The sequence below is a fragment of the Python bivittatus genome, unplaced genomic scaffold, assembly GCF_059951505.1.
Source record: "Python bivittatus isolate LINGU-HERP-01145 unplaced genomic scaffold, Pbiv_v1 ctg000480_np1212, whole genome shotgun sequence".
Lineage (NCBI taxonomy): Eukaryota > Metazoa > Chordata > Lepidosauria > Squamata > Pythonidae > Python > Python bivittatus.
Window position 1 is genome coordinate 22108558 of NW_028277075.1, and position 17274 is coordinate 22125831.

Sequence of the window (17274 nt, forward strand, 5' to 3'; positions counted from 1 at the left end):
GCTGAAAGAAAGTGTCACATTCTTACCAGCTTCATTTCGACAGCGAGTTTACTACGTATGCGCTATGAAAGTATTCATTTTTCAGTGTAAGCAGGTGTCATGGGTCCTTACTGACCTCAGCAAATAGCCTATGTGATTATCTGTGTAGATTCCTGATGTCATCACTCCTGGTATGTGTATGTACCCTAATGAATTTAGAGATCATTTGATAATGCCTTAGCCCGGTGTTTCTCAACCTTAGCAACTCCCAGGCTGGCTGGAGAATTCCGGGAGTTGAAGTCCAGGCATCTCAAATTTGCCAAGGTTAAGAAACCTGCCTTAACCTCTCCTGTTTTGCTCCTCTTTTTCCCACTGAGAACTATTTTATAAGAGAAAGGCAGATATAGAGAGCAGGTCTTTTGTATTTCCCACTTGCACATGTAATGGCTCAAAGAAAGGTATGTCTATTAAAGGACAGTATGTAACTTCTGGTACTGCTATGACATGTTGGATCAAACAGGTATAGCAAACGCATTTTATTTATTTATTTATCACATTTATACAGCCGCCCATCTCACAAGAAAGTGATTTTAGGCTTTTCTTTTTTGATTGTATAATTGATACCTTGGAAGATAAAATTCCATATGCTCCTTTGAAAAGTCAATACACACATACAAACACACTGAGATGTACATTTTTGGAACATCTAGCTGAATCATTTAGTAAGTGATTGGTGGAAAGGTAAATGGATGGTATACAGCATCTTGTGTGTCAACATTCAACATTTAAATAACCTTTTTGAAATCAACGAATGGAACTCAAGCAAAGTCTCATAGATTAGAAGGGGAAAGAAATGCAGGCAAGTCTCATAGATCACTGCCAGCAACAGAACTTTAATAATGTCATAATTATGAGAAATACAAAAATTTAACAAGCTATCAGTTAGGCTGGCTGTATGAAGGTCACCCACCAATACCTTTTTAGCATACAGTGGTAGGCAGAAGATTAAAACCAGTAACGCACGTCAGTAATTATGAAAATGATTGGGGACAGTTAGTATTTCGAGTGTTTATATGTTGGCTTGGGAAAAAAGCATGAGTATTTTTAAACTCAATCAAGACTTGGAACAGTCCACTGTAATTAGGGATTTGAGGAAAGAGCCAGAAGGAACAAGGGAAATCAGAAGTTGTGAAAACTAGATTCGAAAAGGAGTCCTTAGGACCTGTTAAGTCTTCTATTCATTTAAAAGGGAACTGGCTTATTAGTGGAAAAAATCTTGTTGTTTGGCCATCAATTTGCATTTTGTATTGCAATCACATTTTTTCATGTTGTAATTTTTCTGCAACTATAAAGCTACATCCCTTCTATCAAAAAAGAAGAAGGAAGGAAGGAAGGAAGGAAGGAAGGAAGGAAGGAAGGAAGGAAGGAAGGAAGGAAGGAAGGAAGGAAGGAAGGAAGGGAGGAAGATGTGACAATCAGTATATGGGGTCTTCTTATAAATAACTAAAAATTAGTGCCAAAGAAATCAGATTCTTTTAAAATGTTGATTGTTTTATTTTCAAATGGAAAACACCTGTTCTTTTTTTTTGTCCCAATATGAAGCATGAAATGTGAAACTTTTTGCTACAGAGAGGTTTGCAAAATGTCACCTTTCAACTTGATTCTGACACTTTCATCATGCTCAACAGCCCTCCCCCTCCCCCTCCCCCTCCCCCTCCCCCTCCTGAGCCTAACGTGATTCCATGAACTTTTCATCTGCTTTGGGGAGCTTGCCTGTAATCTCTGAGAAGCCATGCAGTCTGAACGTTCTTAATCCCTTTGTGGTTTATTTTAGTGTGGGGCTTGAATCTCTAATTATTTTAGTGTTTTGTGTTAGCAGCATTATGTTCAGATCTGTATCTTATAAAACATTTGTTTCCAATACCTATTAATGGGATTGTTATTCAGCAAGAGAGTTTAGGGCCATTCATGTGGAGATGCTGGTGAATCATTTTCCTCTTGTTTGCAATGAGACAGTGCCTTCATTTATCCTGGTCTCCAAAGTTTAATGGGTTGGAAAGTTATGTTCCACTAACATGTACATCTATAGAAAAGCCAAGCTGTTTACCTTTCCCTGTTCACCGGTTACCATATGCAGTATTGATTTTTATAGAAAGGATGAATTTGATGGAATAGAAATAGTGTCACTTTTCAGTCAACAACAGTTTGCGCTTGCTTTTCAGTGGCTTGAATAAAGTGGTACTTTATCATATTTCATTGCCATATGGCAGTGTTGTCCAAATTTGGCCACTTTAAGATGAGTGGACTTCAACTCCCAGAATTCCTCAGCCAGCATGCTGAGTTGAAGTCCACTCATCTTAAAGTGGCCAAGTTTGGACAACACTGCCATATGCTAAACATTTCATTTTTCTGTTGCATTTATACGTTTCAGAGAAATATTTCCAGTTTGTTTTAGTTTTTACCAGTCTGGGTCTTCATTCTTTACCAGTAGAACACAAGACTTTAACCCTCTTTGATAGTTTCTTTCCAGCAGCTGGTATTCAGGGGCTTATTGACCAGGTTTTTGGAAATTTCTTATCACCATTAATATAGCTATCCTCTCTGCACTTACCTAGTCTTCTTTTTCAATATAGGAAATTGGCAGTTATAATAGCACCAAATTCTGTCAATTATACTTGTTATGAAGCAATACTTACTTTTTATCTGTTCCAAAACTGCTGCCAAGAGTTACACACATACACACGCATACACACACACATTCACACAGAGACAATAAACAGGGAGAGTAACCATTCATATCTTCAGTAATCATCTTTCTTCCTCAGCAGAAAGCCACAAACACATTCATCTTCTCTGTAAGAAAAAGAAGCTTGAGCCTTCTTCACCTTTTCTCCTGGATCCCTCCAGATGACTCTGTGTCAGCCTTCCCAGGTAGACCAGACAGGAAACACAAGTAGATGAGCTAATTCTACTTTACTGTAAGGCTGTATTAACAGAATCTTGCAAATCTCCCACTGTCTCTTTTACAGCCTGAGAGGTTAGGGAGGTTCCTTTCTGGGTTCCTTTCTGTTTCCATTATGTAGCTGTGGGCTATACCCACTGTTATCTGATCATTCCCTAGGCAGCATTCCAAGGTCATTCCCACATACCATTGCACCCTGTTTTGCAGATGAGACTGGAGCATGCCCACTCTGCCAGATCTTACTGAACAGCAGAGACAATGGGGAACAAATAGTCCCTTAGATAGGCAGGCTCTATGCCGTGCAGATCTTTATAGATAACAACTATAGCCTTGAATTGCACTTGGAAGCTTATGGGTAACCAGTGCAGTTTGCATAGCAGAGGTGTTACATGGGCATACCAAACTACACCTATAATTGCCTGCACCATGCATTCTAGACCAGCTGCAGCTTTTGAGTGGTCTTCAAGTGCAATCACATGCAGAGTATGTTGCAGAGATGACTAAAGTATGAGTGACTGTGAGAAGAGACTCCACCCAGGAAGGAGCACAATTGGCATACGAGATGAATTTGAGTAAAAGCCCTCTTGGCCACAGCTAGACCCGAGCTTTGAGCAGGAGTTGCATGCCCAGGAGGAGTTCCAGACTGCACACCTGTTCTGTCTGGGGAACATGTGCTCATTCAGAACTAAAGATGGAAAATCCATAGTTCCAAAAGAATCAGGAATGCACAGTCTTGTCATCACTGAGTTGAAGCTTGTTCTCCCCCACCACCCCCCGTTCCAGAACCCATCAGCCCTCAGGCACTGAGACAAGCTGCACCAGCATAATTTGGTTGACCTGAGCTCAAGATATACAGCTGTGTATCCTCAGCATACTTGATGATACCTGATTCTGAGTCAGCAGATGACCTCACCCAGCAACTTCATGTATATGTTAAACAAGAGGGGCAAGAGCATTGATCCCTGTGGTCCCCAACAAGTTGGGGGTCTTATGCTCAACTTCTTTGCCCTGTTTGTACTGACTGGAACTGGCTGTGGAGGCAGAAGGAGAATCACTGCAACACCATGCCTCGTACTGCTAATCTTCTCAGTCGATCCAGATGGATACTGTGATCAATGGTATCAAACATTAGTTGTTATTTGTTCTAAGAAAGTCATACATTCAAATAATGTTGTAGCACAGTGGTGTGTTCAAAATGTTTTATATGCATGGGGGACACCTCCACATTGGCTGTTAGTACTACCTCTGTATCATTGTGATTCATGCTGTCTTCTGTGTTTGGCAGCTGAGCAGATTTATTTTGCCTCATTTGCAATGAAATCCAGATTTGGAGGTGGGTAGGATTCGGTTTGCAGCAAAGATACTCTACAAAGTTGATGAGCAGTGGCATTGACAGAAAAATCACAGTATGCCAACACATGCATGGTGACACCATCGTGCAAATGCTGTAATTACATACTTACATCCTGACATCTGACACAAATATGTAAGTGAAAGCATTTACATGATAATATCATCACACATGGTTCATAATTTGCCCCCAGTGAAGATGCCCATGGTAAGTAAGACTTTATATGATTATGGACCACCACAAACACCTATGCTTATAAATGGTCTATTTTCCAGTTGGTGGGAACTCTTGCCTCAATCTCTGCAGCCTGGTTTCAGTTGACACTAGACAACCCTGTGACCCACTGGGTCATCCTTTGAGAGAAAGGTAGTGCAATCTGATGTGACCAGAATGAACATTAAATTTTAGGCTGACCATATATTTTTTTACCCAATGTTGGATGGTCCCGTGACCATCTAAGAAGAGTATATATAATAAACAGAAAAATAATTGTAGCGGCAAGCAAACTTCGATAATAATATTTACTTACCTAAATAGATAAACAGAATGATCACAGGCAGACAACAAAGCATTGGGAGTGACTTCTAATTTCCTGCCAGCTTCCCTATTGACTTTGCTTGTGGGAAACTGGCAGGAAGCATCAGAAATCACAATCATGTGACTGCGGGGTCAGTGCAACAGCCACAAGTTTGCAAATAAAACTGGTGTGAACATCATGGACATTTCAATTCCACAGGAGTAATGGGTCCTGGATTTTTTATGCATTCTTTAAGTTAGCGGATTTTAGGTACCTTGATTCAAAAATGTTGCAGTATAATGCACCATTTGAGCTAACTTGAGGGTTGAAACAGACAAACAGGTGAACACAATGAGAGTTTTAGTAGTATATAGATTGCATTTTGTTCTCAGATTGTTAAATTGGAATGGTAGCTTCCTGGCCTTACAGATCCCTTCCCCTCCTCCCCCCTCTTCACAACAGGTACTATTCCCAATAGCTACTCAGATGTTTTTTGAATGATCTGAATTGCATGCCATCCTGTTGATTCTAATTTAAAATGCAGTCAGCATTAATCTGAGTTGTTTTGATCTACAGATCCTTGCAATAGTTCCCAGGCATAGGGAACTGGGATGAATTTGACAAGAGTTGTCTTTTCTTTTTTTTTCCTTCAGGAGACTAGTGGGTGTGAAAATGCCAAATTAATGCTGACATTTTTTTCAAGAGACTTCCTTGTGGATGAGGATGTTAGCAATTTTTATTTCCTTTTGTATGGAGTAGGTATTGAAGGGACTTTGATTACATCCCTTTCATTTTATGTTCAATACAGTGGTACATATTGTATTAAACAAGCTATTTTCATAACCAATACCTTGAAACTACCTTGTTACAATTAAATCACACAGTAGATCAAGCATGGTTTGTTGAGCCCAGATGAAAGTAGGAGTGGTCAATCAAAAAGAGGAACAAAAACATCTGAGCTCTTCCTGTGCCATATGGCGAGAGGATCACCAAAGCCAAAGATCAATAACTTTTGTTCCTGTCACTGTATAGCTGGTGATTTGCTTAGAGCATACTGGTACACTCAGAATTGAAGGGAAATTGGAAAGAGGAAATAGCCTAGACCTTTAGATATTAATGCCATACTTAGAGGTACTTTCATGCTTAGATATGCTTCCATTTCCAGGTGCTTATTTGTTAAAATGCTGTCCAAGTTACCATATTTTTCCGACGATAAGACGATACTTTTTTCTAAAATCCTTACCCTAAAAACTGAAGGGCATCTTATTCAAGGAAGTCAGCCGAGAATCGCGCCGTTCCAAACTGCCTATACTTTGTTTCTGCAGAGAGGCTTCCTCCTGTTGCTAGCCTCCAATCACGAGTGAAATAGCTTGTCTCCCAAACAGACTTCCTCCAATCACAAGCCTGATGTAACTGACGTCAGCTGATGCTGAACAAACCAATTAGAGGAAGGCTGATTGCAGAGACAAGCTATCTGCAGTTTCACTCATGCTTGAATGTAATCAGTTAAGCAAAAGAGCCTGGAAATAGAGCTGCAGAGAGATGGTTTGGACCTCCTCCCACCGAGTGTATCAGGTCAATGTTAACTAATTACTAAATAAAAATGTGTTCTGCACTATCTTTAAAATATTGATTTTTAAATTTTGGGCTGGAAAAGTGGGGGTTGTCTTGTACATGGGGTCGTCTTATTGTCGGAAAAATACAGTAATTACCTTCTTCTTCCCTAGGATACCTACTTGGTGGACACGTATTACGTTTATTTCATGGCCACGATGAATGCCTGACCATTGCATCTACAGAACAGAATGATTCACCACATAAGTGAGTTGCACTACATATTATGCATTTTTTCCATCTTTAATTTCAGCTGTAAGCTCTAAACAGCCTTTATTCAAAAACAACAAACAAGCATTTGTAGCACAGGGCACACATCAGAATGACTTTTGTTATCATTCTTCAGTTGATGTAAAACAGACAAAATTCTTCCTACAATTATATCTGCAAAGTATAATTCAAGTTAGATGTGCTGGAAGAACAGGCAGATTTATAAACCACAGGAAACATGAACTAGTATAATGTGGTCTACTTAAAAATACGGAAATGTTTCACATTCTAAACTTATTTACTCAGCGTTTCAATCTATAGAAGTGTTTTTCCTAAGTAAGAACCTTCAGCTATCCTTGAGATACCATCACTGTTTACTGGTAAGAGATGAGAATACTTGGCATTGGAGATTAGCACTTGATCTTGTATCAATAGTCACATCACATGCCAAGTGCCCTCTGGCTATGCTGCATCTTGTCCTTGTTGTTTGTTCAACTGTCTGTAAAGATATGAACATAATAATAGCACTGAGGAAAAACAGCAGCACCTTGGCCTCTTTTTTCCGGCAAGGTGGCTTGATTGGGCCCAAAGAGAGAAAGAAAGCAAGTAAAGTAAATGCAGTGATGGAAGCAAAAGGAAAGTTAGTAAAGGGCATTGTGTGAGAGGCATAAAAAAATTGGAGCAAGTATTTATAGTTAACTGCTGCTGCAAACTAAGATTGTTTAATTTGAGGTAAGTGGCATTTACCAGCTTCTAGTAATTGTATCTCAATATGTATCTAGCAGAGTTACAGATGATAAGGTGTTTCACAAGGTTTGTAAAGGAAGTTCAGCCAAAATGAACTTTTCAAAATCTGAACGATTTCGAACCTAAAAGAGAACTTCCCCACTGCATGCTGTTAAACAAATGAAGATATATTTAATCCTGAAAGAATGGATGAGAGTATGCTTAGGAGGTGTCAAAAGATCTTACTCACTCTCGCAAGTTTTGCCATGAAAACCCCACAGCAGATGGTCAGTCTCCCCATTGGTGTACCTGTCTGGTTCATCTGGCCATGGCAAGATGGCTGCTCCTGAGCATAACCCAAAGCATAACTTGACCAGTTCTGTCTTGGTGATATAGCTAAACTTTGATCACAGTCAAAGCTTGTTATGCTTGGTGAAACTCCAGAGGATTCTGTTCTGTATGCCTGATTTTATTCTGATGGCAAATGATCCTCCCTGACAGGACTGGCCTGTGCATGGACAGCTAAAAAAATTGCTTAATAGACTGAAAGATATTAATGGTAGAAAAATGTCAAGAAGTAAATATAAACAAATAAATAAATAAATATTAGGGGGACGTGGTGCCGCAGCGGCTTAATGACGCTGAAAGTTGCTGGCCAGAAATGGTCGACGCTTCAGCGGTTCGAGTCCAGCCTTCGCATTAGCAGGGCGAACTCCTGTTTCCTCCCCAGTTCCTGTAAACTCAACAGTTCGAAAACTCACATGAGTAGATAAATGGGTACTCTCACTCCGGTGGGAGGAAAAATGCTGGCGGCACCTTGCAAAAAGGAGTCGGGAGCAGTTGCTGGTAAGCGCGAAAAGGGCGTGAAGCAACGGAAACCCCGCCTCCTGCGCTCGCCAGCTGGGCTCTGCCCTAGGAAGGAGGCTCTGGCAAACCACTTCTGAAACACCTTGCCTTGAAAACTGCAAAGGACTCGTCCAAGCAGTCACTGCAGAGTCGGTAACGACTGAGCGCAGATAAAAAAAACAAAACAAAACTCCATGCTCCCTAGTTTCTAAGACAAATCATAATGAATACTTGAACAACTTTATCAGTGCTCTGCATGCTAGTAAATCATTTAAAACTTGTTGCTGTTATATTGACTCCTGGGGACTCCATGGATAGGTTCATGAAATTTTCTTGGCAACATTTTCAGAACTGGTTTGGAAGTACCTTCTTCAAGGGTGTTTTTCAACTTTCCAGTCTAGGGCTGTTAGTGTCTGGATGAGAAGAAACGGGCTTAGGCATAAATCTAGCAAGAGAGAGTGCCTGTAGATTCAGAAGCCTTCTTTTTCTGGAGTAAATTCATTGTTCAGTCTAGATGGAGTTGTGTTCTCCCATCTACAGCAGGGTTGTAATCTAAGGGTTCTACTAAAGTCTTAGTTCCTGTTGAAAGAGGAGGCAGAAACCATAATTAGTAGGGCTTTTGCACAGCTTCAACTTGTGAGCTAGTTGTGCCCTTTCCTGGAACAGGAGACTTTAATCACAGTCACTCATGCCCTTGTCACCTCACATCTGGACTATTGCAATTCCCTCTGCCTGAAGCTGTCACTGAAAACTATATGGAAACTGCACCTGGTCCAAAGTCCAGTGGCCTGAGTAGTGAAGGGTTCTGCCTGTCTTGTAACATCTATATTATGAGAGCACCATTCATTACCAGTAAGTTTCTGGCTGCAATGCATAGAGCTGCTTGTTATCTTTAAAGAAGTTTTGCCTTAGGAGCTAAGTATCTTCAAGATTTCCTGCTTCATGTGGAGTCCCATCCTGGTGAGATTTGTGAGGGAGGGCATGTTATGAGTCTCACCTTCTCAGGAATTTCAAAGTAAGAGGACCTAGAGATGAGCCCACTGGGTCAGGCTCTGTTCCTGGAATACCTGGCCCTTGAAGTTAAGGTTGGTCCCATTTCTGTGAAAATTTCAGAGAGTAGTAAAGATGTGGCTTTTTCTCAGGGCCTTTGGGGATGAAGTGGAGTTGTGATTATTGGCTCCTGAGGTAGAAGAGGTGGCAGGATGGGTTTATTGTGATTATGGATTATCATTATGCAGAATGTATAGGGTTTTCTCTACCAATGATATTGTTATTGTTATTTGCTGTTGTTAGAAAAATAAAATGCCAACATAGCAGGGCAATAAGATCAACCACAATTCCCCTCCCCTCAAAGATTCAGAAAACACCATTGTTACTCCTGAATTTCTGACTATTAAAATCTGGGAACTCCTAATGGAAATATCAGTAATTTCAAAAGTAGTAGCATGCTTCTACTACTTATAAGAAGAACGTGAGGTCTATGTAGATAGGATTCAGGTCCTGTTGCAATCCTAATTTCTAGAGCAGGAACATAAGGGATCTAGTTTTTATTTACTAATGATTGAATTATTTTACAGTTATTCAGCTTATGTGGCAAAATCTAATTCCAAACCTTACAGTGAATCGCTACAGAAAATAGCTGCAATCTCCAAATGTTGTGTATAATCAAGTCACAGATTATAATCCTGCATACATTTATGAATGCTAAAATTCCCATTCAGTGTATCTCAGCATGCCTAACCAAATCTGTTTCTAGGCGGCTCTTTTATGAAGCTGGGGGAACTGGAGTCCGTGCAAGATCACTATGGAGAGTAGAACCTCTTCGAATAAGGTATGGTGATTTTATCTAAGATTTTATAAGCTTTTGCCTTATGTTTTCTTATATAATGCAATATACATTGGGCTGGGAAATCCAATAAGCTTTCTTCTCTACTAATTGGTAGATTGGTGGGCAGAAATCAGAAAGAGGAATTTGCTACATCTCGTTTTTGTTGTGTTCTTTCCTTTTTCTTTTTTTTTTACTTACTTCAGATGCTCCCATTTTCTCCTTTTCAACCTCTTGCCTTATTCTCACCAAGCTTCCTTTGCTGATGCCCCTTTCCAACACTGGGGTTTCCAATATTAGGAAAATCATCTGAGTGGCCAGCATGGCAGACAGAAATTGGTTAATTTGTCTGCTGCAATTGGATCCTTCCCTGAAATTTGACCTTTGTTGGGTGTGCGTGTGTGTATTACATCTTATGGGATGCTATCTCAGGGCCATAGGACTAAAGCCTTAGAGGTAATTACTGGATTTCGGTAGTATGATAATAAAGAGCCTGCAAGTGAATAACAGTTTGCATCTCAACTTCTGAAGGAAGAGAAAAATGGAAGGCACTAAGCATGGTGAAAAAGAAGCTTAGAAAACCCCAAACGCATAAGAAAATAATAAATCTGAATCTGACTTAATTTGTAATACTGTTATGAGGCTTGGTTGAATCTGTTAAAGAGTGCCCCTAAGAAAGATCTTGGATTGAAAGAAATTGAGATCTAACCAAATGAAACAAAACAGATAAATGAAAGTTTCTTTCATTTTACTGGGAGAATTAAGTCTGTACTTAGTACATGGCAATGAATATCTCCTAAAAATACTTTGAATGGCCCATGTAAAGCATAAACTAAATATTTTTTCAAACAACTTTTAAGCTGGAGTGGAAGTAATATCCGCTGGGGACAACCATTTCGCCTTCGACACATTACAACAGGACAGTTTTTAGCCTTGACAGAAGATCTGGGTCTTGTCTTATTAGACAGAGAAAAGGCTGACACAAAATCAGCTTCCTTTTGTTTTAGAGCATCCAAGGTAAGTTTTTTTTTTTTTTTTACATCAAATGAATATGGAAAGAATACAAATGTTCCATCTAAATCAATTTGATCACATAGCAGAAATAAATAAATGTCAATCAAACTTCACGGAAGAAATGTTATGATGGGAGAACATAAAACTGCTGAAAGAGAAGCTATAGGTACTGTATTGGGGAAGATTAAGGATGCATCTCATTGATATTTCTATTTACTCTTTAAATTGGCCTGTCACATCTTAAATATTATCAAGACTGAATTTCACCTACATTTTTGCACACCTACATTTTTCTGCTGCTTTCGTGTTAGGTCTCAATTCTTGGTGACCAGTGCTTATTTTATTTTTTAACAAAAACAACAGTTATGATATGAAATTAGAAAAATATGGAAAAAAGTTACAAACTGCACCATACCAAAGCCTTGGGTGAACTCAAAAAGTCACTTGAAATGTTACATGGTGAATGGTAATGTTCATTTTGACATAAGGACATCATTATTAAACACTTGGGTAGTAATCATGCTAACTGTGGGCTTTATCCTGTTCCTGCCCTCTTTTTGGAGCGCAGTTCCTGCTCATCGAAGAAAACACACATGGCTTCTGCCCCTTGCCTCAAAGTTAATGCTGGACATACTGAACTATAGGAAATAACATACTGTTGCAATGGGAAACTGTAGTTCCATCTGATCAATTCAATGCCACTAAACATTGTGATAGAATGCCAGTTTGATATAATGGTTAAAGGTACCAGGCTAGAAATCAGTAGACCATGAGTTCTAGTCCTACCTTAGGCATGATGCCAATGGGGTGACTTTGGGCCAGTCACTTTCTTTCAGCCCAAAGAAGAAAGCAATGGCAAACCAGTTCCAAACATGCTGCCAAGAAAACTACATGGGCCTATCCAGGCAGTCACCAGGATTCAAGACTGACTCAATGGCTAAATAAAAATAAATGATACAGGTAGTCCTCGCTTAATGACAATTTGGTCAGTGACTGTTCGAAATTACAATGGTGCTGAAAAATGGGCTTACGACCCATGTCCGAAGTTACGGCTGTTGCAGTGCCCCCACAATCACGTTATTAACATTCAGGCACTTGGCAGCCTGCCCACACACTTACAACCACAGGGGAGCTGCAACTGCTCCCACCTGCCTATCTCTCCCCATCTATGTCCTTTTCGCTGCCCTGCACAGTGGCACTCAGGACTGAAGTAGTGGCCCAGGGCCTTCAGCAGTCTTAGCCAACTACCACCACTCCCCAGGCCTGTGCTTCAGCCCCAGCACCACCACTGCCACTGAGAAATGCTGCCTCAAGCCCCATACCACAGCCAGCCACCCAGCACCATTGCACAAAGCCCCAATTGCCTCCACCGCCCTGCACTCCACAGGCTCTGCCATGCCCAGCTGACTTTTGCCATTTTCCTCCTGCTGCTGCACCTGGCCTGACCCTACTGTATACAAAGCAGCTGCTGGCTGTGCCAGGCTTTCTTCCTGAGGCTGCTTACATCATTTTCCAAGCTGCTCATGGCATTTTCCAAATCGGGTGTCCCATTTTCATGATCCTTTGGAAACCTTCTGGTCTTCCCCAGGTCTTGCGAGAATGGGCATGCTATTTGGAGAATGGCAGGAGCCTCATTCTTGCAGTGATTCAGAAGACCTCATTCTCCAAATCACGTGCTTCCTCCAAATAGCATGTCTATTCTTGCAAGACCTGGGGAAGACCTTCTTTACAATATACTATGCAAAACTTACTTCTCTGCATAATCTTTTTCTGGATTGAGATGATAATATTTGTGAGAAATAATTGTCAGGATATTTTTTCTTGCTTACTATTCAAATTAAAATTAGCAGCCAGCATTAAAGATGTAACTGCATTTTCCATTTCTCTGCTTTCTTAATCTAATGTATTGACAGCGTTGTTCAGCATTATAACATCTGTTTTTAAATGTTTTTATACTTTCAAATATGATTAATGAAACATCTGTGAAGAACTGATTGTACTATATATTAAATGATAGAAATACACTGTGTACTGAGAACATGAAAAAAATATTAGTTTTATAACCATGGGATTGAAAAAGATGATTACACTTTGTACATTCAATTTGCAAAAAAAGTGTAATTTTTGCAGAGGACTTTATTTTACTTAGTTTTAATATTCTCTGAAGCTAAATACTTAGGATCCAGTAACTTAATAGAGTCTACTTCTGGATACATTGGGTAGACTTGCACTACTGATTTCACATAGCAATATCCATCAGTGAGAATTGAGAACTGACATAATTTTCCTGTGGTCTTGACAGGATAATGGTTTCCCTAAGGAGTATATTGAAATTTCATTTTATCTGGTGACAGAATTATCTATTTAGATTTAAATTGACACTGAAATTTGACAGCAGTGATCCACAAGTGTAAAAAAAGAAGATTGACATACTGAACCACAAATGATACATAGACTTCTTTTGCAGTATATATCTTTTAAAATAAAAGCTTAATTCCCCTTTTCTTTGAATGGTGACTTTTGACACAGTTGATTTAGGGTGTAATATCTAGCTAGTTACTGGCCTGGCCTGGCTTGGCTAGTTCAGGGTTTCGTGAAAGTCAGCTGGGTTAAAGAGAAAGCATGTCAGAACCTTGGAGAGTTCAGTCAAGAAGTTACAGGATGGTCACACAACATCTATCTGTGCTCAACAGAAGCTCAACAGAAACACTTGAGGTGGCAGATGATTACTTAGTTCCATTGCATTTTGTCTCTGACTCTGGACTTAAAGGGTTCTTGACCCTTTCTGGAGCCTGAGACTTCTGTGTGATTGAAAACTGCAGAAACTTTGCAGGTTTCTGAATCTGAGCTTTTAGATGTTGGCAGGGCTATAGTCTGCCTCTGGGAAAACATAAAAGAGGGTCCTGAGTGCTTCTCCTGAATTGAATTAATTAATTCAATGTAAAGGCATTGAAGATGGAAGGTGACACAGAAAAGCAAAGAAAATCTTTCTAAAGATCTCAGAAAGGGGTTCCATCCTTGAACTGGTATGCTAAATGATTAAAAGAAGATTAAACAAAGATGGAAGTAGTATACTGAAGCTCTGTACAATCAACAGATTGTACCTTAGGAGAATCTTTAATACTAGAAGATGAAGTTAGATCAGCACTCCAGTCATTATCAAGTCAGAAAGCGATAGGAATTGCCCACAGTATGAAGTATGTGCTTTATTATATATTTAATGCAGCATAAGAGAAGGACTCAATATTTGGAGAGTTCTAATAGGCTCACTACAGCATAATTGATATCATGGACCCATCCTACAACTTGGATGTGCCTATAAGTATACACTGCCAGCCCTCTTGTAGGATTGGATCCAGGTTCCATAACTTCAAGATTATCTTATAGAGATATCTTGTGGGGATTTGGATGGCCATCTCTACTTATCCCTAACACAGATCTAGTCTAGTGCCTTCAGAAAACACACCATTGGCTCTAGCAATTTTGTTTCCAAATCTCATAGCGACCAGTGCAATATCTGATAGACTTCATTGACTCATAGTTCAAAGCTCACTCTAGTGATTTAGGTTCCATTGTATTTGTACAGTTTGATGTGATCTGCCTACCATGAAGTAGCCCATGAACCTGTGCCTGTCACTACTTCTATATTTGACACAGAATGTTATGAATGTGGGGAAATGTTTCAATAGCAATTCCATATGATTAAACTGATTATTGGATCAAAGACAGTGACAAATGTATGATCTGTAGATAATGGATATCCATATGCCAACTGAAAGGAACTGAGGGGAGCCTCCTTAATATATTTGCCTACTCTTATGATGTGTAGAAAAGAAAATGTTAGCTAACAAATACTCAAGCACAAACTTTATGACAAATCGAAATGCTTTTAAAACTGAAGGTCTGACCAATTCCCTATCCAGAGTATTTCTTGATGATTCATTTTAACTCTTCTAGCTCAATACGTGCTGTCAACAGGATGGGGAAAAGTTGAAGGGAATAATATTCTTAACAATATCAGTTCCCTCAGAGGACCCTAGTGTAATAAGTCTCAGAATTCCATCCTAAAGTCAAGTATCTTGTAAGATACATTTCGCTTGAAGGGTAAGTCAGCATCAGGTGCAAATTGGTCCTACAAAAAATAGATGGAGCAGGAAGACAGATTTTGGAATCAGATCCTCTTTCATGTCCTTTATAATAAGACATGGAATTGGGAGAAAGGACTTCTACTTGAAGGACTGTAACACTAAAATAAGAAGGCCTTTTCTCTTTTCGATGGAAGATGGTGGATGCTGAGTCTGTATTTAAGGCCTGAAGAAGGATGGGAAAGTGGGAGTTCCCCCTCAACTTTGCCTTGCTGGCTCCAGTAGTAGATTTCGATGCAACTGAGAAATTCCTGTACTACAGGGACAGATATCCTTTTCCATGACCTCCACAGAGAGGAAGCCTTGTTGTTACATTTGCTGTTGAATTGAACAGTTTTTATAAGTATCACAAAGGCCCAACCCACCTAAATACTCAGAATAAAAATGGCTTTTCCTTGCTTTGCTTTTTTATCAATCACTTATATAAAAGTTATTCACTGACAAAAATTAAATATCTTACCTTTCTGCACTTATGCATACAGCTTAGGGCAACTAACAATTAAAACTAATAAAAGCACAATCATATTCCAAAGGTTAAAAAAACAATACCAGACAGCATTATAGAAAATTTGTCCGACCAATGAAATAAATGCCTAAATGTGCAAAAAAATTATATATTAATTTGAATAAGGTATCACCATATGATAAAACACGGATCCAGATGCCATCCTACTTTCTGTAGCTAAGAACTGTATAGTTTTGGTGTTGCCACAAAGAGGGGCCTTTCTCTGATATGCACTATTGTTGCCTGTTGCTGATAATTTGCTAATGTTTTTCTTTTCACCCCTCCTGCGTAAAGGAGAAACTGGATTCTGCTCACAAACGTGATATAGAGGGTATGGGATTTCCTGAAATAAAGTACGGAGATTCTGTTTGTTTTGTGCAACACGTAGCTAGCACGTTGTGGCTGACTTACAAAGCACAGGATGCTAAAACAACACGTTTAGGACCACTGAAAAGAAAGGTAAACAAAATATTTGTATTTTTATTTCAGTGTCTACAGCTGTGAACAACATGCACAGGTGGGTGGGCAGAGGCTCATAGCTGCAGTTAGGAAATACTGTACAGCATTAATTGTTTGCACTGTTGCCTAGAAAGAGGCAGTGTGAATAGCTTTTGGCATGAGGCTTGGGGAGCTGCTCACTTGGCCTCAGTGTGTGTGTGTGTGTGTGTGTACAGACAGGCAGGCAGCACCATCTGTTCTAGCTATTATGGATATTAATCTCTTTGCCCCATTGGTCCTGTTTACTGAGACATATATGCTCAAGCAATTGCCTGAGCCTTCTTAAACACCCATTAACAGTAGTTGCTGCTGTTTCCTTCAGCACCGCAGTTTACTTTCTAAACTGCGCGTTAAGCTGTCCCAGATTATTTTTAATAGTCCCAGGCATATCATATCTTCATATTAGAAATAAGAAAGCATTCTGATTTCTGTAGAGCATACGGATTAGATCTAAGATTTCATCCCTAACAAATTTGGGCTGGACTGAGCTATCCCATTCTTTTCATCAAGGGTAAGAAGATAGGGAACAAGCTGCATGTCTTTCCATGACCTGCCTGACTTAGCTGACTTAGCAGACCAGGATGCTTCCATATTTAAATCAAGGAATTATGATTTCAGTGATGTCTTTTTAGGACACAACAGATTGATCCTGGTTTGCAGTCCTGATTTGTAAAGATTGTTCAAACCACAGTTTATTCATTTGGCTATCTCAACAAACTGTGACTTGACAAATTAGGAAGTATTCTATTCAGCTGGACACATAGACTGTGGAGGAAGGCAGGTTATATATATTTACTTTATTCCTATATAGCTACCGTGAACATGCATCCTTTCTTTCAGAAAGCTGTCCTTTAGATTTAATTTTTCAAAAACTCACCTTTGTCCTTCATTTTCGTCATTTAACTTTTACCATACAAATGGTATCACTTAATGCACAGTCTTTCATATGAAAAATATGGAAATGGAATTGTCTTTTTAAAATAAATTTACACATACTGTTTGTTTTTAGATACTTTTATTAGAATATGTGTTTTTGTAAAGTTTTTCTTGGTTTTGCTCTTGAATTTTCCACTGTAAAGCAA

The 17274-nt window shown here is 39.4% G+C and overlaps 1 protein-coding gene across 1 annotated transcript in view; it reads left to right on the plus strand.

Annotated features, from left to right (window-relative positions):
* The window catches only part of RYR3 (ryanodine receptor 3), a 256028-nt gene that overhangs the window by 39927 nt on the left and 198827 nt on the right, over positions 1-17274 (plus strand). The window contains exons 8-11 of the mRNA XM_088145058.1: positions 6537-6630; positions 9962-10036; positions 10891-11047; positions 15989-16153. Of these exons, the coding sequence (XP_088001184.1) occupies positions 6537-6630; positions 9962-10036; positions 10891-11047; positions 15989-16153 (491 nt within the window). The remainder of the gene's footprint in view (positions 1-6536; positions 6631-9961; positions 10037-10890; positions 11048-15988; positions 16154-17274) is intronic.